The 27136-nt window shown below is 38.8% G+C and overlaps 1 protein-coding gene across 1 annotated transcript in view; it reads left to right on the top strand.

Annotated features, from left to right (window-relative positions):
- The window catches only part of CENPJ (centromere protein J), a 51194-nt gene extending 26356 nt beyond the window's left edge, over nucleotides 1–24838 (top strand). The window contains exons 10-18 of the mRNA XM_030307201.1: nucleotides 2608–2773; nucleotides 6143–6385; nucleotides 10143–10227; nucleotides 17104–17168; nucleotides 17660–17779; nucleotides 20781–20921; nucleotides 21249–21333; nucleotides 21633–21753; nucleotides 24518–24838. Coding sequence (XP_030163061.1) covers nucleotides 2608–2773; nucleotides 6143–6385; nucleotides 10143–10227; nucleotides 17104–17168; nucleotides 17660–17779; nucleotides 20781–20921; nucleotides 21249–21333; nucleotides 21633–21753; nucleotides 24518–24710 — 1219 coding nt within the window. The 3' untranslated portion in view covers nucleotides 24711–24838. The remainder of the gene's footprint in view (nucleotides 1–2607; nucleotides 2774–6142; nucleotides 6386–10142; nucleotides 10228–17103; nucleotides 17169–17659; nucleotides 17780–20780; nucleotides 20922–21248; nucleotides 21334–21632; nucleotides 21754–24517) is intronic.
- Nucleotides 24839–27136: the final 2298 nt, after the last annotated feature.

The following is a 27136-nucleotide window of genomic DNA, read 5'->3' as shown; positions in this document are numbered from 1 at the left end:
TAGATTATCCAGATTTGGGGATATAATTGTCCATAATGTGATCCTTTTTATTTCTGGGGCATCTATTGCAACATGTCCTCTTTCATTTATGATTTTATTCGAGTCTTCTGTCTTTCTTAGTCTTCTAAGGGGGTTGTTGATTTTGCTTGTTTTTTCTTTCTGAGACTTCCATAATGAGCATATTGGTTCCTTTGTAGTGCTCCATAGATCCCATGGGCTTTCTTCACTCTTTTTCATTATTTTTCTTTTTTCTCCTCTGACTGGCTAACCTCAAATTATCTGTTTTTGAGTTCACAGATTCTTTCTTCTGCTTAAGTCTGCTGTTGAAGTTCTCTATTGTATTTTACACTTTATTCATGTATTCTTTAGCTCCAGAATTTCTGTTTTTGTATTATTTATTTTATTTATTTTTAAGTAATCTCTACATCCCCTGTGGGGCTTGAACTCGTGACCCTGAGATCAAGAGTTACATGGTCTTCTGACTGAGCCAGCCAGGCACCCCTTAAGTTTTATTTATTTATTTAGTTTTAAGTAACTATAGTTTTGGTTTTTTTTTAATGATTTCTGTCTCTTTGTTGAACTTGTTGTTTGTTTTTTTTCCCCAGGTATTATTTTCCTGATTTTGTGGAGTTGTTTATCTGTGTTCTTTTTTTTTTGTTGTTGTTAAAAAAATTATTTTTTAATGTTTATTTTTGAAAGAAAGACATGGCACGAGTGGGGGAGGGGCAGAGAGAGAGGGAGACACTGAATCCAAAGCAAGCTCCAGGTTCTGAGCTGTCAGCACAGAGCCCGACGTGGGGCTTGAACCCACGAACCATGAGATCCTGACCCGAGCCCGAAGTCAGACGCTTAACCGACTGAGCCACCCAGGCGCCCTTATCTGTGTTCTCCTGTAGTTTACTCTTTAAAACAATTATTTTGAATTCTTCGTCAGTTCTTAGATCTGCATTTCTTTGGGATTGGTTACTGGAGCCTTATTAATTTACTAGTTTCCTTTGGTGGTGTCACATTTGCCTAATTCTTGTGTTGGCATTTTTGCATTTGAAAGGCCAAAAAGCTCTTTTTGTCTTAACAGACCAGTTTTGGCAGGTAAAGACCTTCTCTTGCTGGATGCCTGGACTGATGGTCTGCCTCCAGGATCATAATTGAGTGGGGTTGTAGTGTGCCTACTGCCGAGTCCACAGTGTCCTTAATTGGCAGGTCTGTGAACAGGGACATGACGGATGTGGTTCCTACCAGATCCTCAGTTGCACAGGACTGCTCTAGGACCAGAGTCCAGCAGGGCTGAAGCTACATCATGGGGCTGCTTTCAGGTCCACTGTTGAGTGTGCAGACAGTGGGTCTGTTACCAGGAGTGAGAATGGGTGTGGCTCCTACAGGTTTTGAGCAGCTTCCTGCTAGGCTCCTCAGTCCTCCTGCTGGGTCCCTGGGTGAGCAGGACTGACTCCAGTACCACAACAGAGCAGGGCCGGAGCCAGGTTACAGGACTGTTTCTGATTTTATAGTCACGACTGAGGTCTGTGGGCCTGTTACCAGGGACACAGTTGGGTGTGGCTCCTCCTGGGTCCTTTGGCAGATGGGGCTGGAGCCGAGCCTCCAGACAGACTGGGCTGTTTAGGCCTGTAGCTAGGACCACGTTTGGTAAGCCTGCCACTGGGCCATGGGACTGTCTTCTCAAAGTGGCTGTCCTCAGCCTTAGGCTTCACTGGGGTTTCTCAACCTCCTACCTGGATCCTAGAGCTCTCACAAAAGCAGTTTTATCTGTGGTTGGCTGTCAGATTGTTGTTTGTGTAGGGAGATGTGAGCTGGGGACGTCCTATTCCACTATCTGGCCGGCGTCACTCTCCATATGTTCTTAACAGAGCCTCAGAACGAACCTGGGTTATGACAGTTTCTCTGATCGGCATTCTCCTAAGCTAAACACCAAAGTCCCCACACTGGTCTATAAGACCTGAATTCATCTGGGCCCTCTGTTTTGTTTGTTTTTTGACACTTTTTCCTGCTGTTCTGTCTCTTGTTCGCTCTGTTTTAGCTACCCTGGCCTCCTAGCTGATCTTTGAACACATCAGGCATATTCCTACCTCTGGGCTTTTTGCCTGTGGTGTTTCCTCTTCCCGAGCTGTTTTGTCTATATATCATCGTGGCTGTTCTCTCGGTCCCTTCAGATTTTACTTCAAATATTATCTCAGCAAGATGACCCCATCCATAATTTCAGTCTCCTTGCTATTTCCTACACTCTTCCCTTGCATTATTTTTCCCCTTAACACTTTTCTAATGTGCCATATATTTTATCTCATTTATTATTATGTCTCTCCCATTAGAATGAGAAGCTTCATGGGAATAAGGATGTTTGTTTTTTTTCACTGTGGTTTCTCCAGTACCTTAGGGTAGTGCTTGATTCATAGCAAATGCTCATTGAATATTTATTGGGGGAATGCTTCATGGAATTAATTGACAGCTGTTTCAGTACGATGGATGGAAGATGGATTCACTAAGACCAGCAGTTCCTACATTCCTAGGCTGTCTCTGGTGTTCCGTTTTGTACCACATGTGGATTACTCCATTAAGATGGTCCCTTTAGATGATAACACGGTTTGGTCATTTTAGGAGAGAAATTACAGACTTTGAACAACAGAAAGCAAAAGAATTGACTCGGATAGAAGAGTTTAAAAAGGAGGAAATGAGGAAGCTACAAAAGGAACGGAAAGTTTTTGAAAAGTATACTACAGTTGCAAGAACTTTTCCAGATAAAAAAGAACGTGAAGAAATACAGGTATGCCAGTTCTTTACGTTATACTTATATAAGTTAGTAAGGATGACAGTCTAGTAAGGATCTCAGAGTTATATGATGTGTCAAAGAGAAATTGGGTATCAATTTATTGATCATTCATTGACTCAACAAATAATCTGAGATACTACATGAAGAACATTTTTTGTAGTTTTGGCTTTTAGAGTGAAATATATCAGTTGTTTTCTTACCAAAGTCTTCCAAAAAAAAAAAAAAAAAGACTACAATAACGGCATCGGTGAATTAATAAGCCGAGAGTTGGAAATTCACCAGTGTCATGTTGCATTGACCTGTTTAATGTCCCACATACCAAATGCTGTTAATTCTGTTCATTTATATGAATTGAAGCCCTCTGTACTAACTGTAAATCTTGCACTCTTCCTTTGGGTAGAACACTTGCTCACCAATCTTTCCCAGCACTACATTTGTATGTTTTTCTCTAGTAGTTACCTTTCTCTTTCACTTATTGGTTTGACTTTCTGGTCTTGTAGTAAAAATCTGTTTTAGTTAGCTTGTCTTTGATGTTTCTCATAGCTTTCGGACCTCTTTTCCCCCAGTTATTAATACTTGCAAACTCTTAACTATTTATTTATTTTTGAAAAGCCAAAAAGTTTTCTTCTGTATATTACTGTCCAATTTTCCCAGCACTGTTTGTTGTTTTTTTCCATTGGATATTCTGTCCTGCTTTCTCAAAGATTAGTTGGCCATACGTTTGTGGGTCCATTTCTGGGTTCTCTATTCTGTTCCATTGATCTATATGTCTGTTTTTGTGCCAGTACTGTGTCTTGATGACTACAGCTTTGTAATACAGCTTGAAGTCCAGAATTGTGATGCCTCCCACTTTGCTTTTCTTTTTCAGGATTGCTTTGGCTATTTGGGGTCTTCTGTGTCTCCATACAAATTTTAGGATTATTTGTTCTAGTTCTGTGAAAAATTCTGGTAGTATTTTGATAGGGGTTGCATTGAATGTGTAGGTTGCTTTGGGTAGTATAGACATTTTAACAATGTTTGTTATTCCAATCCATGAGGATGGAATGTTCTTCCACTTCTTTGTGTTGTGTTTAACTTCTTTCATAAGTGTTCTGTAGTTTTCAAATCTTTGATTAGGTTTATTCTTAGGTATCTTACAGTTTTTGGTGCTATTGCAAATGGGATCGCTTCCTTGATTTCTTTTTCTTCTCCTTCATTATTGGTGTATAAAAAGGCAACAGATTTCTGTATGTTGATTTTTATATCCTGTTACTTTGCAGAATTCATGTATTCGTTCTGGCAATTTTTTGGTGGAGTATTTCGGGTTTTCTACATAGAGTAACATGTTGTCTGCGAATAATGATTGTTTGACTTCTTCCTTGTTGATTTGGATGCCTTTTGTTTCTTTTCGTTGTTTGATTGCTGAGACTAAGACTTCCAGTACTGTGTTTAAATAGAAATGGTGAGAGTGGACATCCCCGTCTTGTTCCTGACTGTAGAGGCAAAGCTCTCAGTTTTTCCTCATTGAGGAGGATGTTAGCTGTGGGTCTTTCGTATATGGCCTTTATGATTTTGAGGTATGTTCCCTCTATTCCTACTTTGTTGAGTGTTTTTGTTAAGAATGGGTCCTTTATTCTGTCAAATGCTTTTTGTGCATCAATTGAGAGGATCATATGGCTCTTGTACTTTTCTTTTATTAATGTGGTGTATCATGGTGATGGATTTGTGAATACTGAACCACCCCTACAGCCCAGGAATAAATCCCACTTCATTGTGGTGAATAATTCTTTTAATGTACTGTTGGATTAGATTTGCTAATATCTAGTTGAGAATTTTTACATCCAGATTCATCAGGGATGTTGGCCTGTAATTCTCCTTTTTAGTGCGGTCTTGGTCTGGTTTTGGAATCCGGTAATACTGGCCTCATAGATTGAGTTTAGAAGTTTTCCTTCCATTTCTGTTTTGTGGAACAGTTTGACGAGAATATATATTAACTTTTCTTTAAATGTCTGGTAGAATTCCCTTGGGAAGCCATTTGGCCCAGGACTACTCTTGTTTGTTCGGAGATTTTTGATTACTGTTTCAATTTCTTTGCTGGTTATAGGTCTGCTCACATTTTCTATTTCTTCCTGTTTCAGTTTTGGTAGTTTGTATGTTTCTAGGAATTTGTCCATTTCTTCTAGATTGCCCAGTTTTTGGCGTATAATTTTTCATAATATTCTCTTACAGTTGTCTGTATTTCTGTGGTGTTGTTTGTGATCTGTTTCATTCATGATTTTATTTGTTTTGGTCCTTTCTCTTTTCCTTTTGATAAGTCTGCCTAGGGGTTTATCAATTTTATTAATTCTTTCAAAGAACCAGCTCTTAGTTTCATTGATCTGTTCTGCTGGGTTTTGTTGTTTTAATATCATTTATTTCTGCTCTATTCTTTATTATTTCCCATCTTCTGCTGGCTTTAGACTTTATTTGCTGCTCCTTTTCTAGATCCTTTAGGTGTAGGGTTAGGTCATGTATTTGAGACTTTTCTTGCTTCTTGAGGTAGGCCTGGATTGCAATATACTTTTCTCTTAGGACTGCCATTGCTGCATCCCAAAGGTTTTGGACTGTCATGTTTTCATTTTCATTTGCTGCCATGTACTTTTTTATTTCATGCGTATTAATGAGCTCCTTAGGGCTCCTCACTGCCTTCAGGTGAGTTCTCAGGTGGTGGGCAAGGAGATCTTGCTTCTGCTCATGCTCCTTGCCTCAGCTTTCAGGCACTCCCCATATCATGCACCCACATAAGCCATGTAGGTGATGAATTTTTCCTTAGTTTTGACATTGGTCTTGATTTTTATTTGTACAGTTGCAAATTGCTTCTAGACATTTCTAGGAGTTTCTTCACAAATGTCATTTAGTCCATCTGAAACAGATCAGTTTCTTAAAACCCATTTCTTCTAATGAATCTGAAACAGAATCTGCTTTCAGGGCTGGTGGTTTTGACTTTGAATGTTTTATTCATCCCTTTACCTCAGCTCTTCATTCAATTAGTCATGATTCCTGTTAATTTTTTCTTTACCAGATAATCTCCCATTTGTCTTTCTTTCTATTTCAATTAATAGCTTAGTGTAGACCTTTATTACCTCATGGCAGTGTTATTGCAGTGAACTCCTTAGTAGTGCCTTCCTTCTTCTGGAATCAGTTTTGTTGATGGTATGAGGTGAGTCTTTACCCTGAACTCCATTCCCTTTTCATGAAAAACTTGATGTTTTTGAAATGTGATTGACCAAGCCTTCCCTTTTCTGCTGCCTGTGCTACGGCAGCACTTATGTTTTGATGATGTATCTCTTTTCTTCTATTGCGTTATTCTAGTAATTTTTTGTTGTTGTTGTTTTGTTTTGAGAGGCTTTGAAACAGCAGATAGCAGATTTACAGGAAGATTTGAAAAGAAAGGAAGCAAAATGGTCAAGCACACATGGCCGTCTTAGAAGCCAAATAGAAATGTTGGTCAGAGAGAACACAGACCTCAGGGAAGAAATAAAAGTGATGGAAAGATTCCGATTAGACGCCTGGAAGAAAGCAGAAGCTACAGAGAGCAACATAAGGATGGGTCCGTGTGTGACTGCCACAAGAAAAGATGGATCCGTGGTAGGTTTGGAGCCAGTTTCGTCAAGTCAGGGAGATATTAAATATTTGAGCCCTCAAATTTATAGAGCTGGAGCAGAGGAAGTGGGGAGAATGGTAGGGGATGTGATCAGAGATGTGATAGAGGGAGGTGGGACAGAGTTCCTTAGGCCTTAGTTGATTCCTGTAAGCCCTTGGGTGTTTCCTCTGAGTGAGAAGTGGAGCTATGGAGGGCTATGGTTGAAGAGGGGGCCTGATCCTTTATTTTAGTAAGGTCACTCTGTCTGCTGTTGACTGTAGACTGAATGGGGAGGAGAAGGTTATAGGCATGATTGGGAATGCCAGTTAGGAGATTGTTACTGTTATTCACACCACAGATGAGAGGGGCTTTAGACTGGAAGAGCAGCAGTGGAGGGCTGAGAAGTGTATAGGATTTGTTGATAAGCTGGATATTGGATGTGACAGCAAGGAAGGAGTCAAGAATGGCTTCCAGTAGGGTTCCTGGGTGGCTCCGTTGGTTCAGCATCCGACTTTTGGTTTTGGCTCAGGTCATGATCTCACAGTTTCGTGAGTTCTAGCCCTGCATCAGGCTCTCTGCTGACAATGCAAAGCCTGCTTAGGATTCTCTTTCTCTCTCTCTTCTCTCTCTCTGCCCCTCACCCACTCACGCGGTCTCTTTCTCTCTCAAAAATAAATAAACTTTAAAAAAAATGGCTTCCAAGTGTAGTGTAGTGATTTGGCATAATAGAGTTTCCATTTATTGTAAGAGACCACAAGAAAAGAGCATGTATTTCTTGGGAGCGTGGATATTAGGATCTCAGGTTTAGGTGGGTAAATTTGAAATGCCTATTAGCCCTCAGGTTGAGATATTGTCTGGGAAGTTATGTACATAGCAGGAGAAGGTCAGATTGGAGCTAAAAGTTTAGGGGTCATCAGGATGTGTGGTAAAGCTTTGGGCTGGCGGAGTTCACCAAAGCTAAAAGTGTGGGTAGTAAAGAGATCCACGTACTGAGCCAGAGTGTGAGAAGATGGGGGGAGGAAAATTGACAACCAGAGGATGGAGTTAAGGAAGCCAGTGTGGTGTCCTGAGAGCCAAGTAAAGAAAGTACTTCCCAGAGGAGAGAGTGGCCAGCGATGTCAAAGGTTGCTGCTAAGTTAGATGAGGGCTGAAAATTGGTCATTGGATTTACCACGTAGGAATGTGTTGAAAGTAAAAGCCTGACTAGATAAGAGAGAATGAGAAGTTTCAGACAGAGAATAAGAACTTTCTGGAGAGATTTTGCAGTGAATGGAAAGAGAAGGGGTAGTGGCTGTAGGAAAGGTTTTGTTTTTGTTTTTGTTTTGTTTGTTTTAATGGGAAAAGTAACAAGTGTTTCTGTATTGACAGAATTGATTCAGTAAAGAGGAAAATGCCGATGCAGGAGAAGGTGGGAAGAAATTGTTGGAGCAATGTTCATAAATGAGAGAAGGGGGGATTTAGGGAATGAAGGGAGGGTCTGGCCTTGGCCAGGAGCATGGACAGCATGTGCCTGGTAGCAGAAGGTTGAAGGTGTGGAACCCAGGCTCAATGTGTGGTACCTGTTGGTAGGAAGCTCCCTCCTAATGTTAGTATTGTCAGTGAAGTGAAAGCTTGGTCATCAGCTGAGAGTGAAGATGTAGGAGGTTTGGGGAGATGAGAGAAGGAGAGTGAAAGGCAAAGGAACTAGGGAAGTGTAGTCTGGTTCCTGGACTGCTTTGGGAGCCTGTGTAGGTTAGAGATCATATATTTCAGGTGAGAGTTGTTTGCATTATTTTCTTGTTCAGCATTTTGGTTGTAAGGTGGTGGAGAGTTATATTTTAGAAGAGGTGTGGTCATCCAGGTGAATACCACAAAGTGAGTGAGGGCATGGAGGCAACAGTATATGCAACCAGAGTCACTGCGGTGAAACTTGGTTTAAGCTGCATAAGACCATAAGGTTTTGAGGGACATAGAAAATCTACATGGATTAATGAATTGTAGGACCCTGTACAGTTGGTGGAGTTAGGGTGTTAGAGGAATGAACTAGATATAGCAGTCTGAAGAAAGTGGGGTTCTCCCCACCTCCCCAAACCTTTTATTATAACAGCTTCCCCAAATAGAGACATTTGAAAGAACAATAGGATGACCACCTGAAGAGTCACCTAGATTCAATCACTGTTAATATTTAACCACTTGTGTGTATGTGTTTTGCTGTACCATGTGAAGCTAATTGCAGAAATCGTGGCATCTTACCCCTGAATACTATAGCATTTTATTAAATGGCATTGGCTTTTTCAGTAGACCAGGGTAATTATTTTGTAGAATTCCCCACATTCTGGATTCAAAGCCTTTGAAAATGAGATGTTTGCAGTTATTGGTAATTGCACATATTGATAATGACCAGTTGTAGAGTTTGTCCATTGGTGTCCATGGCTGAGGGAGGATAGAGTAGGTTGGGAAACTGAAGCTAAGGCAGTGGAGTTATCTCCTGGCAAGGTGAGTACGTGTTGGGTGAGTTGTGGACATGAGACACAGAACTAGGACAGGGGTGGTTAGGCAGGAGAGAGATTTGGTTGGAATCAGTGATGGGGAGCAAGGAAGACCTACCTGTACCCTGCCTCTAAACCTAGGGGTGCAAATTCTGAGGGTGAGAAATTTCCATCCCTAGAAGGAGGCAGTGGTGAGCCATCTTAGTAAGGAGCTAGGGCTCAAAGTGGAGCAAGATGGTTGGGAAGTGTTCACAGGAGAGGTAGAGATAAGGGGGTTTTGCTGATGTTGAGGAGTAACTAACTGCCCTCTTCTCTGGCTAATCTGGCAACAGTTACAGAAGACTTTCATTTTATGTTGTCTGTTATGCCCTCACTTGAAGAATGAATATACAGTTGACCCTTGAGCAACATGGGTTTGAGCTGTGTGGGTCCACTTGCACACAGTTTTTCAATAAATACGGTACAGCACTGTAAATATATTTTCTCTTCCGTACAATTTTTTTTCATTTTTTAAATTTAAAAAAAGTTTTATTTATTTTAAACATCTTATATATTTTTGAGAGAGTGCAAGCAGGGGTGGGACAGAGAGAGGGGGGGACAACTGCCTTGACACCTGCGAGCCTGACGTGGGGCTTCAACTCATGAACCAGGAGATCATTACCTGAGCCGAAGTCGAAGGCTCAACCGACTGAGCCACTCAGGTGCCCCTGAGTGTATGACTTTCTTAATAACATTTTCTTTTCTCTAGCTAACTTTATTGTAAGAATACAATACATAGGGCACATGGGTGGCTCACTCAGTTAAGCGTCTGACTCTTAATCTCAGGGTTGAGTTCAAGCCCTGCACTGGGCTCCACACTGGGTGTGGTGCCTACTTAAAAAAAAAAAGAATATGGTGTATAATACATATGACATAAAAATATGTGCTAATGTGTTTATACTGTTAGTAAGGCTTCTCGTCAACAGTAGGCTATTAGTAGTCACATTTTGAGGTAGTCCAAAGTTGTAGATGGATTTTCAACTGCTTCGGGGATCAGTGCCCCTAACCCCCACAGCGTTGTTCAGGGCCATCTGTTTTTCCAAAGGTGGTGTGTGTGTCTGTGTGTGTGTGTGTGTGTGTGTGTATAGTACATTCATAAATAATAGCTTGTTCACTCTGACCTGTAGTGATGATAAATGAAAACAACATAAACAAACTTAAGCCATTCTCCTTGCAAGCTGAGTTTTAGTTTCATTCATTGTACTAATATGTAGACAAGCACTAATTTTATATTCAAAATTATCTCATACTATAGAATTCATCAGTTCGATTACAAAAGAGTCAGATTTCTTCAGGAACCCAGGTAGAAAAATACAAGAAAAACCATTTGCTGACACAAGGTAAGAAGTTGCGTGATATTTTACAAAATATATTAGGAATTTAAAGAATAGAGAATTTACACCTAATATAAGAAGTAAAACATTGTAAAATATCATTGAAGCCCCTATGTATTCTCCCCAACTTACTTCCACCCTGACAACATTCCTTTGCTTGTTTTTCATTCTTTTACTACATTATGTCCATAAATCAATATAGTATTGTTTCTATGTATCCCTCTACAATTTGCTTTTTTCTCTCAATATTTTGATACCCACATTAATACATATAAAACTCTAGTTTGTTGATTTTAATAGCTATACAGATTCCATGTATAATTGCACAATTGAGTTTTCCTGTTGATGGACTTCATGTTTTCCCCCAGTGTGTCAATAGAATGAATAAGGCTGAAGAAAATATCTGTCATGTGAGTTTCTCCAGGATACATATCAAGAGTAGGATGCTGGGTCATACCAGGTTTGTGCTACTGGAGGAGATTTTCCCTTTGCTCTGCAAAGTGGCTTTGCCAGTTTTTTTGCTGTCAGCAGAGTATGCTTTTTGTGCCTACCAACCCTTGACCTGGTCGGACTTTAAGACTGTGGCCAGTCACTGGGGCGCCTGGGTGGCTCGGTCGGTTGAGCGTCCGACTTCAGCTCAGGTCATGATCTCACGGTCCGTGAGTTCAAGCCCCGCGTCGGGCTCTGTGCTGACAGCTCAGAGCCTGGAGCCTGTTTCAGATTCTGTGTCTCCCTCTCTCTCTGCCCCTCCCCTGTTCATGCTCTGTCTCTCTCTGTCTCAAAAATAAATAAACGTTAAAAAAAAAAAAATTTTTTTTAAAAAAAAAAGACTGTGGCCAGTCAGATGGGCATGAAATGGTGGGTTAGTGTAATTTTAATATGCATTTCTCTGATTCCTGGTAAGGTCATGTGAGCATCTTTTTGTATATTTAATGGGCATTTGGGTTTCCTCTTTTGTTTATTGCCTGTTCATTTCTTTTGCCCATTTAAAACTTTTTAGGGAGTGGCTTCTCTTTATTGAAGTTATTCTGCGTACCAATCCTTTCTCAGTTACAAACACTGCCACGATCTTTTCCCAGTCTGGGTTTAGCTTTCGATTTGTGTTTTTTATATACATGTTTTTCCTTTTAATATGGAATTTATCCATCTTTTTTTATGACTTTAAGAAATCCTTCTCAATCCTTAGGTCACAAATATATATTTTCTCTCATTAACTTTTGTTTTCACAACTAGATTTTTAATTTACCAGGAATTTTTAGAAATTATTTTCATGAATTGAATTTATAAAAGTGGATATAACATATGCAGCTTGATGGTTGTAAAGGAAATACTTGGATAAATACCAGCAAGATAAAGAGAGTAACAGCACCCCAGAGCTCTCACCTCCATGATCATATTACATTCCCTATCTGTGTAGTTTCTACTCTTACAAGTGCAGTCCTACAAAAATGCTTTTTGAACTTCCTGAATAGTTATGCTATATGTATTCTGTTGTCTTTTATTGTACATTGTTTTTGAGAGTCATGTTGATCTGCAACTCTAGTTCACTAATTTTCCTGCAAGGCAGTTTGAATGTTTATGAATATATTAAAATTAACCTGTTGATGGTTAAATTTTTTTTAAGTTTGGGATGTTAAACAATGATGCTGTGAACATTCGTAAACGTCTCTGGTTACATTCATTTCTCTAGGGCACATACTGCAATTACTGGGTAATCAGTAAGAATATCTTTAACACTCATAGATTTTCCCAAGACATTTTCCAAAATGATTTTACTGCCTAACCAGCAAAGTAATGTAAGTGCTTGCACTGCTCCACACCTTGTTGATACTTGGTATTGTCAGACTTCAATTTTTGCCAGTCTGGTATGGATGAAAACTATCTCATCATAGTTTTGATTTGCATTACTGGGATTACTAAATATGTTAAATACCATTGCCTATGTTTATTACCTATTTAGATTCCCTCTATGAGAAAAATTGATCAGGTCTTTTACTCATTCTGTGGTGTTGTCTTTTTCGTTATTGGTTTGTGGGGGGATTTCCCCTCCCTCCGTTGTAATCATTTAAGAGTTACACACATTGCAAATATCTTCTTCCAGTCTGTGGCCTGCCTTTTTACTCTTTATGATATCTTTTGGTGAACCAAAACTGTTTTCCTTTTTTTAATTGAAAATGTATTTGACATACAACATTGTATAAATTTAAGGTATATAATAATGTTGATATATGTATTTATATATTATGATTGCCAGTGTAGTGATAATTAATACCTCTATCATATCACATAATTATATCTTTAAAAAAAGTTTTTTAACGTTCATTTATTTATGAGAGAGCGTGAGCAGGGGAGGGGCAGAGAGAGAGGGAGACACAGAATCCATAGCAGGCTCTAGGCCCTGAGCTGTCAGCAAAGAGCCTGATGTGGGGCTCGAACCCACCAACCATGAGATCATGACCTGAGCCGAAGTTGGACGCTTAACCGACTGAGCCACCCAGGCACACCTAGTTATTATATCTTTTTAATGGTTGAAGAGTTTAAGATCTAGTTTCTTAGCCAAATTGTTCATTATAATACAATATTACCTATATTCACTATACTGTTCTAGGACTTATTTACTACTTGTTGCAAGTTTGTACCTTTAAACAACATCTCCCCTATCCACCAAACTCCCCCTCCCTGGTAACCATGGTTTCACTCTTGTTTTACAAGTTTGGCTTCTGTAGATCCCACTTGTAAGTGATATCATACAATATTTGTCTGTCTCTGTCTGACTTACCTCACTTAGCATAATGTCCCCAAGGTCCATCCATGTTATTGCAAATAGCAGTATATCTTTCTTTCTCATGGCAAAATAATATTCTGTTGTGTATCTATATCACATCTTTATTCATACATTGAGGGGCACTTAGGTTGTTTCCATATCTTGGCTATTGTGAGTAATGCTGCAGTAAACATAGGCTTCAATATCCTGTTTTTATTTCCTTTGAGTATGTACTCAGAAGTGGCATTGCTGGATCATATGGTAGATCTATTTTTATTTTTTTGAGGAACTTCCATAGTGGATGAACCAGTTTATATGCCCACCAACAGTGCATAAGGATTTCCTTTTCTCCACATCCTTGCTAATACTTGTTACGTCTTGTCTTCTTGATGATAGCTTTTCTGGCAAGTGTGAAGTGATATCTTGTGGTTTTGATTTGCAGTTCCTAGATGATTAGTGAAGTTGAACATCTTTTCATGTACTGTTGGTCATTTGTACGTCTTCTTTGGAAAAATGCTTATTTAATTCCTTTGCCCATTTTTCAGTTACATTATTTTGTTATTGAGTTATATGAGTTTTTCTGTATTTTGGATATTAACTCTGCAGAAGTTTTCTCCCATTCTGTGTGTTGCCTTTTCATTTTGTCAATTGTTTCTTTTGTTGTGAAGAAGCTTTTGATTTTTGATTTGTTGATTTTTGCTTTTGTTGCTTGTGCTTATGGTGTCATATCCAAGAAATCATTGCCAAGACCAATGTCAAGGGATTACTTCCGTGTTCTCCTCTAGAAGTTTTATGGTATCAGGTTTTATGTTTAAGTCTTTAATCCATTTCAAATTAATTTTATGAATGGTCTAAAAAGAGATCCAATTTTACTTTTCTGCATGTGTTCGGTTTTCACATCATTGGTTGAAGAGACTGTCTTTCCTCGTTGAGTGTTCTTGGCTCCTTTGTTGAATATTAACTGATTGTATATGTGAGGGTTTAATTCTGGGCTTTCTCTTCTATTCCATGGGTCTGTGTGTCCTTTTTTATGCCAGTACCATACTGTTTTAATTACTCTAGTTTAGCAGTATAGTTTGAAACCAGCAATTGTGATGCCTCCAGCTTTGTTCTTTTTTCTTAGGATTGCTTTGGCTATTTGGGGTCTTTTGTGGTTCTATACAAATTTTAGCATTCTTTGTTTTGTGAAAAATGTCTTTGGTATTTATTTTGATGGGGATTGCACTGAATCTGTAGATTGCTTTGGGTAGTATGAACATTTTAATTCTTCCCGGAAGTATAATGTATCTTTCCATTTATTTGTGTCATCTTCAATTTCTTTTAACAGTCTTACAGTTTTCAGACTATAGGTCTTTCATCTCCTTGGATAAATTTATTCCTAGATATTTTATTCTTGTTGATGTAACATGGAATTGTTTTCTTAAATTTCTCTTTCTGATGCACTTGTTATTAGTGCATAGAAAATCAGCTGGTTTCTTTGTTAATTTTTGTATCCTATAACTTTACAACAACATTTATTAGTTCTAATAGATTTTTTGGTTGAGTCTTTAGGGTTTTCTATATTTAGTACGTCATCTGCAAATAGTGAAACTTTTGCTTCTAATTCAAATTGGACTTCATGTTGAAGTGCTGAAGCAGACAGCAGGAACAACATTCCTGTAATGACCTTTGATATTCTAGTATGTTTCCTTCCCTTTCTCTTTCCTTCTCCAAGTCATGGGGGTCTCTCCTCAGAGATCTGGGTGCTGTTGGAGACAGATGTTTCTTTAGCCACAACCCATGTAACTGGCCTAGCTGGGCAGTCACTTGTTGCTTTTGCTTTGCTATCACTTCCTTTGGAGAGGTTGTTACTGCCACTGCCAAACAACTTAGCGTGCTGCGTCTCCCTGGGGAGGGGAGCAGCTCTGGCAAGTTCCTCCCTCTCTGCATCCAAACTCATCGCTGTCCTGTTCCAGTGGCATGTTGGAATCTCCCCTCAGGGTGGACTAGACTTCTGCAAATTCTCTTTTGTCTGTGGGTATCCACCAAGGTTTGTGCTCTCTGGGTTTCTTTTCCAGTCATGGTGAATGGGGACGGGGCAGGTTCACTAACTCCCTTGGATATGCATCCCTTACTGAGGTCCTATTTTTGGATGCCCAGGTGGGCAGGAAAGCTCCCAAATCCCTTGGTATGAGGTGCTGAGGTACTTTCATTTGGTTATAGATGTCTAATTAGTTGTTTAAAAAGGGAAGGAAAAAAGGAATGACTTATACTGCCATGATGCTTGATGGTACCTTACAGTTACCCACAATTCCCAAGATTCTTACTTAATGTTGTTGAATTTCAGTTTTTCTACTTTACGGGTGGTGCCTCTTAAGTCTTCCCTATCTTGCGGTCATAAACCTATCCTCCTATATTGTCTATATCTAGCTATTCCAGCACTGTTTATTAAATAATTTAATCTGTCCCAACTTTTTTTTTTTTTTTTTTATTTTTTTTTCAACGTTTATTTATTTTTGGGACAGAGAGAGACAGAGCATGAACGGGGGAGGGGCAGAGAGAGAGGGAGACACAGAATCGGAAACAGGCTCCAGGCTCTGAGCCATCAGCCCAGAGCCTGACGCGGGGCTCGAACTCACGGACCGCGAGATCGTGACCTGGCTGAAGTCGGACGCTTAACCGACTGCGCCACCCAGGCGCCCCATTCTGTCCCAACTTTTATAAGATATGTAATTTTATAAGGTATGTTTATACTCAAAGTAGTGAACACAGACTCAGGAGTCAGAGCTCCATGTCCTGCTCATGTGACCTGGTCCTGTCAGTGGGTCTCTGCTTAGAGGCTTCCAGTTCCTGCTCATGAACAGCTTGAGAGAAGAATTAAGCTTCATAGGATTGAATCCTGGTTTGCTTTATTAGCTGACAACTTTGGTACGTTATTTAACCTCAGCCTCGTTTTCCTTACCTCTAAAATGGGGATATTAGTCTTTTCTATGGAGGATGGTTAAAACATTTAGGAGTGAGGTCCAACAGAGCTTACTTTGCACATGTAAGTAAGGTGCAGGCAATTGTTTTTCGTTTATCACATCAAAACAGAGCATTCCTCTCGTCCCCAGAACCTTCTACCATCTACCCGTTTGCCCAAGCCAAAATGCACTCCCAGGGATCTCTAAACTAATCCTTCTGATGTTGATAGTTTCTGAATTGATTAATTAGGTTGAACCATATGAAACCCAGCTCTTTGGAACTTATCAGTGATTTAACACAGTGCAGTCAGAACATTTCTGTCTCCCTGGGTACTGCACAAGCCTTCTCAGATGCCCGCCAACTGCCTGAATGGACTCTGCTTCTGTTCTTTAGTGTGCTCTCTGTGTAGCATCCAGTGGCACGTACTTGAAACAAACTTGCAAATTTTGGGCATGGTTTTTTTGTTTTTTTTAATATGAAATTTATTGTCACATTGTTTTCCATACAACACCCAGTGCTCATCCCAACAGGTGCCCTCCTCAATGCCCATCACCCATCCTCCCCTTGGGCATCATAGGAAAAAAATATGAGAATGTCAGTATATTTTTTAAAATTCAACTTAATTTGTTGTTGGTGAATGTGTGTATATGTGTATACACTTATTCTATAACGTATGTATTACTAATATAGTATATGATTGGTGTGCTGGTCATAACCTAAACAGTTTAAACCACAGCAGTTAGGTCTGGATTTTAATACCCAGTTATTTTGTCAAGCAAAATTCGAGATGTATTCTTGGATGCCTCTATTATATCTACCCTACATCTAACCTCTAACTAAAGTCCTTGTGATTAGCTCCAAAATACCTTTGGATTCATCTGTTAGGTTAGTTGAGCACCTGTCTGTTCCTCCAGATTGTAAATTCTCAGAAGATGGATATTGTCCTTGTCTTTCTTGGGTCACACTGGACTTAAGTGCCTGAATAAATATTTGAAGTTCTATAATGAACTCCTATGAATTAGTAAAGAAAAATATTAAGACTTCCTTAGCTAATGGGTAAAGGATAGTAGTTCACAAAAGGATATGAACTAAGGAAATATTTGACCATAATATTAAGTAAATTTAAAACTTTCAATTAAATATGAAAACTAACTCCGACAATTATATTCTAACAGGTAATCCATCTCGAAGATCCAAGACTGTGCCTCCTCGTGACTTAGGCAATTTGGATAAGGGACAAGTAAATCTCTATATTTTTATATATTTAAACATAGATTACTCAGGCTTGAAACTGCTTAGTTAACTGACTTAAGTTTCTAAACCATTTATAAAGGTTTTTTACCTAACATTGTAAATGTTTTTTTTATTTTTTATTTTTTAATGTTTTTATTTATTTTTGAAGGAGAGAGAGACAGAGCATGAGTGGGGGAGGAGCAGAAAGAGAGGGAGGCATAGAATTTGAAGCAGGCTCCAGGCTCTAAGCTGTCAGCACAGAGCCCGATGTGGGGCTTGAACCCAAGAACTGTGAGATCATGACCTGAGCCGAAGTCAGACGCTTAACCGACTAAGCCACCAGGCGCCCTGTAAATGTTTTTTATAAACACCAAATGCTAGCTGTCAAATCCTATAATAGGAGAATCTGGCATTTGGAAATAAATGTAAATTTTAGCTGCTTGAAATGTTATTACACGTCCTTTATGACAGATGAAAGAGAGCCTTTTGTTGTTACAGACTGCCTCACCCAGGGAGCCCCCTGAATCAGTGGACCTTTCAGATCCTGAATATAAAAAGGATGACAAAAAAGAGGAAAAAGAAGAAATCCAGGGAGAAATCAGTCATCCTGATGGAAAGGTTAAACTTTTTTTTTTTAAATAATGAATATTATAAGAAATAAGTATAGGTTAAAGTAGAATTGGAACACTTAAGATTCTAAAATAATTGATCTTCAAGACCACTGAGGGACCTTACGAACTTTAGTTCCTTGGGGTGTGACCTTAGCTTGAGTCTTTGGACTCCTAAAAATGCTAGACACACACAGGCATTTAGTTGCCCTTTCTAGTTTAGGGATACAGCAAAGGAGGGAATACAGTTCTTTGTTTAAACTCTGTTCTTTCTCTAAACATAGCTAAAAAGCCTTTGTAATCTTTGGTACTTTTTAAAAGCCTCTGTTCTAGGCCTTATCCTTCCTGCAGCCTTTCTGTCCATCTCTAGCTGCACAGTTTTATTCTTGTGCTTAGGAAAGGTTTTGAGCAGGAAATCGCCTGGCTTAGTGTTCCAGCTAGAAGTAAGAATGAAAAGGGAAGGGGGACATAAACAGGGTTTGTTAGCAGGGAGGGAATGAGGTAGTTTTTCCTCAGGTTTATAGAAAATTTACTTTTCTGAATACCTTAATTTGACCCATTTTAATTGAAATGATAAAGCCAAAATTCACTACTAGTCTTGAGGAGTGAGAAAGGACAAAATAACAATAGTCAAAGGAAGTAGTTAGACTTTCCCACCAATAATTTGTTATACTAAAGCAGAGTTGGTACAGGAAAAGGTGTTTTTTTTTAAGAAGAATTCTAGCTAATAAATGGAAAAGGAATGAGAAAACTTGAGAATCATCACTTTGCAATCTCTAATTGAAATACGGGTTCTGGGCAGTAGTCATGAAAAACCATGAACCCATGGATGACAGGTTGATGGGGCTTCATGGCAGATCTAACTAATGTGACTCAGTTGGTCTTGAGTTCATGAGGACAGCAGGGGATTGCCTTCTGAATGTGTAGCTATAAGCAGCTCTCATCAGTTCCTAGAGAGTATTCTTGTCAGAATAATTCAACCAGAATTTAATCACACCTCTAGATGTGACTACTAGTTTGTTTCCAGGAAGTATAAGGATATATGAGAACATGTTAGATGACACCATAATGGGAAAGCAGTCAACCAATTCCAGAGTGTGGGAAATTTTATATGGTTAATGACCCAGGTCCTTTAATAAGTAATTATCATTAAAAAGGGGCAGGGCAGGGACTGTTAAAGGTTGAGATTTAAGACATATATCAAGTGTTGTATGTGACCCTGTTTTGATCAAATAAACTGTAAAAAGTCTTTTTCATGAATTCAGAGAAAACAGCATGGAGGTTATACCATGATGAAGGAATTAGTTTGTTACAAAAATAGACACCTAGATCAATGGGACCGAATAGACAGCCCAGAAATAAACCCATACTTATACGGTCAGTTAATCTTGACAAATGAGGCTAGAACATCCAATGGGGAAAAGATAGTCTCTTCAATAAATGGCGTTAGGAAAACTGGACAGCTACCAGCAAAGAATGAAACTGGGCCACTTATTTATACCATACATAAAAACAAACTCAAAATGGATTAAAGACCTAAATGTGAGACCTAAAACTATAAAAGTACTTGCAGAGAACACAGGCGGTACTTTCTTTGACGTTGGACATAGCAACATTTTTCCAGATATGTCTCCTAAGACAAGAGAAACAAAAGCAAAAATAAACTATTGGGACTACACCAAAATAAAAAGCTTTTGCACACAGCATTTGCACACAGCAAAGAGAACCAATAACAAAACAAAAGGCAACTTACTGAATGGGAGAAGATATTTGCAAATTATATATCTGATAAGGTGTTAATATCCAAAATATATGAAGAACTTATATGACTCAACACCCAAACAACAAATAATCCAGTTAAAAAATGGGCAGAGGATGTGAACGCATTTTTCCGAAGACGACATACTGATGATACATGAAAAGATGCTCATCATCACTGTCAGGGACATGCAAATCAAAACCACAAGGAGATATCACTTTACACCTGTCAGAATGCCTGAAATAAAAGACAAAAAAGTGTTAATGAGGATGTGGGGAAAAAGGAACCCTTTTGTACACTGTTGATGGGAATGCAAAGTGGTGCAGTCACTGTGGAAACAGTACGGAGGTTCCTAAAAAAGTTTAAATTAGAAATACTGTATGATCCAGTAATTCCACTACTGGGTATTTACCCAAAGAAAAAGAAGACCTGAATTTGAAAAGATGTATGTGCCCCTATGTTTATTGCAGCATTATTTACAGTAGCCAATTTATGGAAGCAAACTAAGTATACATTAATAAATGGATAAGGAAGATGTGTGTGTGTGTGTCAGAGGAATATCACACAGAGGAATATCACACACACACAGAGGAATATCACACAGCCATTAAAAGGATGTGATCTTGCCATCTGCAACCACATGGATGGACCTGGATGGTATAAGTCAGACCGAGTATCATATGATTTCACTCATGTGGAATCTAAAAAATTAAATAAATAAACCAAAAGCAGAATCAGACCTATAAATACAGAGAATAAACTGATGGTTGCCAGAGGGGAAGGGGTCGGGGGATGGACAAAATGGGTCAAGGGGAGTGGGAAAAACAGGCTTCCAGTTAGGGAATGAATAAATCATGGGGATGGGGATGAAAGGTGCAGCACAGGGAATATAGTTGATGATATTGTAATAGTTTGGAGACCGATGGGAAAGCCACAAGTGAGCAGAGCAGAATGGATAGACTTGTAAGATCACTATGTTGTACACCTGACACTAATATCGTGTACAGTCAACTATACTCTAAAAAAAGAAAATTCAGCAAAAAATGAGTTGGTTTTGGTAGAATAGGTGACATAAGAATGGTGGTGTGTTGATACTTGGGAGTTTATTAACTTTTCTCCTTTTGTGACAATGTTGCTTGTATTACGAGAGATATCAAAGTAGTCAATTTGGAAAAGAGTTAGGGACATTTTTATCATCTGGTCTCAGGAGGAAATCTCTCATGTTGATAATCTTGTTTCTCTTTTTTTGTAGATAGAAAAGGTTTATAAGAATGGGTGCCATGTTATATTGTTTCCAAATGGAACTCGAAAAGAAGTGAGTGCAGATGGGAAGACTGTCACCGTCACTTTCTTTAATGGTGATGTGAAGCAAGTCATGCCAGATGAGAGAGTGGTAGGTTTCCATAGCAGTGTTTTTCTTCATGGCTTAAACATCTCCAGAGAGGGGCGCCTGGGTGGCTCCGTCGGTCAGGTAACGACTGCGGCTCAGGTCATGATCTCACGGTTCGTGAGTTCGAGCTCCGCGTCGGGCTCTGTGCTGACAGCTCAGAGCCTGGAGCCTGCTTCAGATTCCGTGTCTCCCTCTCTCTCCACCCCTCCCCTGCTCACCATCTGTGTCTGTCTCTTAATAATTAATAAACGTTAAATAAAAAAAAAAAAAAAAAAAAAAAAAAAAAAAACATCTCCAGAGAAAAAGCATACTGACTTTGTGTCTTTACAGATCTACTACTATGCATCTGCCCAGACCACTCACACTACTTACCCAGAAGGTCTAGAAGTCTTACATTTCTCAAGTGGACAAATAGGTAAAAACTTGTTCTGCCCTTTCTTAATTAAATGGTTTCCTTTTTAAAAAAATAAGGGGCACCTGTGTAGCTGAGTCAGTTGAGCATCTAACCTCGGCTCAGGCCATGATCTCACAGTTTGTGAGTTCAAGCCCTACATCAGGCTCGCTGCTGTTAGCACAGAGCCTGCTTTGCATCCTCTGTCCCCCCCCTCTCTGCCCTTCCACTGCTCACGCTGTCTCTCTAAAAACTGAATAAACTTAAAAAAAAAAACCCAGAAAAATAAAATAAAAATATTTATAGTAATTTTTTTTAAACAGAAAAACACTTCCCAAACGGGAGAAAAGAAATCACGTTTCCTGACCAGACGATCAAAAACCTATTTCCCGATGGACAAGAAGAAAGTATTTTTCCAGATGGTACAATTGTAAGAGTACAAAGGTATGATAGCTGTTAAATTTGCTTCTAGATTTGTCAATTTTCAACTTCTATTTCCAAGTGAATTTTGAAAGTCTTAAAACATTTGTATAAGTCATTCAGAATGTTTGTGAGTTTAGCACTGAGCACAGATATACACTTTGAGAGCAGGTGAAGAGTTTTCAGCATTTTGGAGTTTAGATCTCGTTAGAGACGTATAGGCTCTAATATATACTCTACAGAAACTTAAAGGAGGTCTGTATAGCACATGACAAAAGGGGAATGGCAAGTATTTGTACAGAATTAAATTTGGTGAAACTGGAAAACAGTGAATAAGACACAAAGAAGGAAAGCTGCCCAGTATTTAAGAATAACCAAACTGGCAGCAGTATTTGAATTAGACTGTTTATTTCTTCTCTGGCTTATATTTTGATTTGCTGGATCTCCCTGTCCCAGCCTGATTAGCATTTTACTTCCCTGGCCTCCCTGACTCAGTTTTTTAAAATAACAACCTCTTTATCCTTCTGAGTGTTACATTTCTTGAAGTTAGAGAATTCTTCCTAGTGACGTCTTCAATCCACAATATAGAATTTCTTGTACTCACTGTGCTGAAGGTTTGTCAAGTTCACTGTCCTACTTTAGTTTGCACCCTCCTGTCCTAGAGTGTGCATGCATTTAACTAACTTGAATTCTGTGACACAGCAAAAAAAAAAAAGTAAATGCTAATTCAAATAATGTAGCAACTTCTTATGCAGTGTTTTTCCTGAATATGGTTCGAAACTTTCTCTGCTGCTCAACCAAATAAATACCAATGTCTTCTAAAATTTGCGAAAAATTTTACTGTACATTATACTCTGAACAATTTCAGAGACTTCCATCTTTTTTTTTTTTGTCTTATGTTTGAGATTTTCTGTAATAACAAGAAAATATGAAAACCTCCATGTACTCATCTGTTCATTTTCCAACAATTTTAATTTTTTTTTTTATGTTTATTTTTGAGACAGAGAGAGACAGGGCACGAGTGGGGGAGGGGCAGAGAGAAAGGGAGACAGAATCAGAGGCAGGCTCTAGGCCCCGAGCCATCAGCACAGAGCCCGATGCGGGGCTCGAACTCGTCAACTGTGAGGTCCTGACCTGAGCTGAAGTCGGACGCTCAACCGACTGAGCCACCCAGGCGCCCCCATTTTCCAACAGTTGTTAACTCACGGCCAGTCTTTTTTCATCTAAACTCAGGCAAATGTCAGATATTAGTTCATTCAGGATTATTTTGGCATTTTTGATTTATAGCAGTCGTTCTTCAACTTCACTGTGCATTAAAACCACCTGAAGGGATTGTTCAATTGCAGAATGCTAGGACCCATGCCAATAATTTGCATTTTTTTTTTCAACATTTATTTTTGGGACAGAGAGAGAGCATGAACGGGGGAGGGGCAGAGAGAGAGGGAGACACAGAATCAGAAACAGCTCCAGGCTCTGAGCCATCAGCCCAGAGCCTGACGCGGGGCTCGAACTCACGGACCGCGAGATCGTGACCTGGCTGAAGTCGGACGCTTAACCGACTGCGCCACCCAGGCGCCCCAATAATTTGCATTTTTAATGAGGTCTCAGGTGATGCTGTTATCCCTGGTCCCAGGGCTGCACATGCTAAAGCAGTGGCTTTTTTTTTTTTTTCAACGTTTATTTATTTTTGGGACAGAGAGAGACAGAGCATGAACAGGGGAGGGGCAGAGAGAGAGGGAGACACAGAATCTGAAACAGGCTCCAGGCTCCGAGCCATCAGCCCAGAGCCTGACGCGGGGCTCGAACTCACGGACCGCGAGATCGTGACCTGGCTGAAGTCGGACGCTTAACCGACAGCGCCACCCAGGCGCCCCATAAAGCAGTGGCTTTCAAAATGGCTTTTAAGTCTAACACTTAAATGTGGCGCAAAGCCACTACATTTACATAAAATCTGAGAAATAACCAAAAAAACAGTGTGGAGAAGTGGTAATTCACCATCTATAAACCTTGCTTTGTTTCTAACAGCACATCATACCTATTTTTAGGGGGTTCAGTTTGAATGTCCTGCATGCACATCAAACAGTCCACTTGGGATTAACTGCTTCTTTTGTTTCACGGCTTCTGAACAGGTCTTAAGTCTAGTCATGCCCCTTCCCAGGAATATAAAGTCTCTTTTCCAACCTGATAAAGAGCAAGCATTACTTAGTGAAAAGAATAAAGGTAAAAACTGAAAGCGGTATTTTAATACAATGCCCAGTTTTTCTTAGATGCATAATACATCTAAAGTTAAAAAACAAACCTAAGGATTTTGTAGTTTCACGACATAAATTTATTAAAAACTTTTCATGGGCACCTTTCCTTTTTTATTATTTTTTTAATGTTTATTTTTGAGAGAGAGAGACAGGGACAGAGCGGGAGCAGGAGAGGGGCAGAGAGAAAGAGAATCCGAAGCAGGCTCCAGGCTCTGAGCTGTCACTGCATAGAGCCTGACACGGGGCTCAAACTCAGGAGCCATGAGATGACCTGAGCTGAAGTCTGACGCTTAACTGACTGAGCCACCCAGGCGTCCCCCTTTTCATGGGCACATTTAAGTGCTAATTTGATCATTGGAACTAATAGCGTGAAGCAGAAACAGGGTGGAAAGAATTTGCAAAGAAGGCATTGTATAAGGAAAGGACCACAGGAGGCTTTAAGAAAAGAGAGAACTGTCAGAATCAAAAGCCACTTTTAGATCATTTTCCTGTTACATATTTAATATTTTTAAATAAATTCTATTTTAAATTTACAGAGATGGCAACAAAATCATAGAGTTTAATAACGGCCAAAGAGAACTACACACTGCCCAGTTCAAGAGACGGGAATATCCAGATGGCACTGTTAAAACTGTATATACAAATGGTCATCAAGAAACAAAGTACACATCTGGTCGAATAAGAGTTAAAGACAAGGATGGTAATATCCTAATGGATACAAAATTGTAATGATCCTATATGTGACTCATCATGAAATAACACTAACTTGATTTTCTTCTCAAAAAATGTACACTTCTTGTGGATTCTGTGGTTTCATTTATATATAAGTGGAAGAGATTATGTTTGGATTATAAAATAAAACATCATAGTTTTTTATATTCTTTGAAATGTACAAGAACAGCTTTCATTTTTAATTCACCTGTCTTCTACAGTTGAATGCATGTCCAAGGAAAGAAATATTACTTTATGAACTGTGTAGACTGTAAAAATAATGAGACTCTTACTTGTTGAAGATGGTTATAAAAACCAAGAAGTACAAGAAATACCATAGCACAGATTTTTCATGAGCACATCAGCCACAGAACAAGACTTTGCACAGAAAGTTTAGTCAAGGAATAAGAGAATGTCTCCAGTCAGAATATACTGTGTTCAATTAGTACTAAAATTAAAGCATTTATCTACTGTAGAGGTTCTTTAATATAATGGAATGGGAAGTTAAAACCATGAATAAATATAAATAGGTCAAACAACACAGGTAGAAGAGTTCATTCTGTGAGTACAGAGCATCACAGGAGAAAAGTTACAGTGAGGATATGTAAGTGGTCAGAATAGGACACTTGAGGATGGAGGGCGTGTGAAAAATAACTAGCTGGTGTTAACTGAACAACCACAGGTACCCTGATGTTATAACCTATAAAACTGTAGGCTGACAGAAGCAAGATGTCCTTGAAGGAAGGACAAGGCACCTGCAAGGCACTTACATAATAATTACAGGTTGCTGTAGTCACTACAATAACTTTAAAAAAGCTAAATATATCAATTCCAGATGATTTAAGAACTGAATATGAAAAAAGTTGCAAACTTCTCAAATAAAGAGTTATATACATCATCTCAGGATAGAGAAGGATTTTTAAATGAGGCACAGCGCAAACCTTAACAGCTTGATGAATGGTGTGTCTAAAGATACCACGAAAAAGAAAAGATAAGCCACAGACTAGAAGATATATATATATATATATATATATATATATATATATATATATACTTGACAAAGGATTAATATCCAGAATATGTAAAGAATTCCTACAGATAACATAATTACAAACAACTCAACACAAAAATGGACAAAGGATATGAAAAAGCAAACAAGTGACTACTAAACCAGTGAAGGCATATTGAAATAATAAGATACCTTTTTATACTAGTATCATATACTGGCCACACCACATGTTGCCAAGGGACTCAGACTACTGATGGTAGTAAATGGAGTAAACCACCTTTTGGAGAACAATCACCTCGTGACCTAGTAAATTCCACTACTAAGTACATATACTAGAAAACCCGTAACATGTACACTTATTTGTAATTGAGAAAAAACTGGCAACAGTCTAAATATCTAGCATCAGAATTATGTGCACAGATAGAAGAGTGAAAGTGAATAAAGTAGAGCTCTGCATACCAACATGGATAAACAGTGCCAATAGTGAGAAAATTAAAGGTGCGATAGCGCACGCACTAAAAAAATATACACAGCAGTACTATTATCTTGCTTATGGATGCATTCATATGTAGCAAAATAAGAACGTAAGATAAACGTAAATAAACACCAGAATCACAACAGTGTTCACCTCTTCAGGGAAGAGAATGATTGGGGAAGGTCACTATAGGAGCCTCCAACTGTACTAAGAAGGTCTTACTTAAACTGAATATATATTCGTTATAAAATGAACTACATTTTTTCATATGCCTAAAATACTTGCTTTTGAAATTATTGTAAAATAAAACCAGAAAATACTTGAAAGCAAATATTTATTAACTATTTTTTTTCAAACAATTCCTAGTAGTTTAACATGTAAGAAAAAAAACGCCAGCACAACTGCAGAACAAGTCAAGAAAAGTAAGCCTGAACTGGCCTACATGTAACAGAAAACCTTCTGGGCTGCTGTAGATGCTCTGAAGTGTTTACCTGAAAAACAAAATGCATGTTATTTAAAACCTTTGCTTAATTTAATGTTCAAACTAGTTACTGAATCACCTGTTACATTTATGTGGATGAATAAACAGCTGGTTACCCAAGCAGTTCAATAGCTTTATTAGGACATGGATTGTTCAACAGTGTTCTGTGCATACCATATCCTTGTGTGCTTAAATTACTTCTAGTGCCCATCCCCAACAACTATCTGGTACTATGAATAGTCATGATAGCCATTCCAAGCATTCTTACAGATGCAGATCCTCTCTGGTTCTGGTATTTAATAGGTGAAAAGGGCCTACAAAGAAGTCTAGGAGAGTCTTGTTGAGCTTTGTTAAAATTCTTTGAGAAATCAAAGAAAATCCAAAGATGCTTTTATGGGCAATTTAGTATTAATCTCCACTATATTAGTTGCATGCTTTATGCTGATCATAAGGGTGAACAAGAAGTCATGATACTTACA

This window comes from Lynx canadensis, chromosome A1 (assembly GCF_007474595.2).
Source record: "Lynx canadensis isolate LIC74 chromosome A1, mLynCan4.pri.v2, whole genome shotgun sequence".
In the NCBI taxonomy this organism is placed as follows: domain Eukaryota; kingdom Metazoa; phylum Chordata; class Mammalia; order Carnivora; family Felidae; genus Lynx; species Lynx canadensis.
The sequence above is the reverse complement of the archived record's forward strand: the minus strand, read 5'-3'. Positions and strand labels throughout refer to the sequence as shown.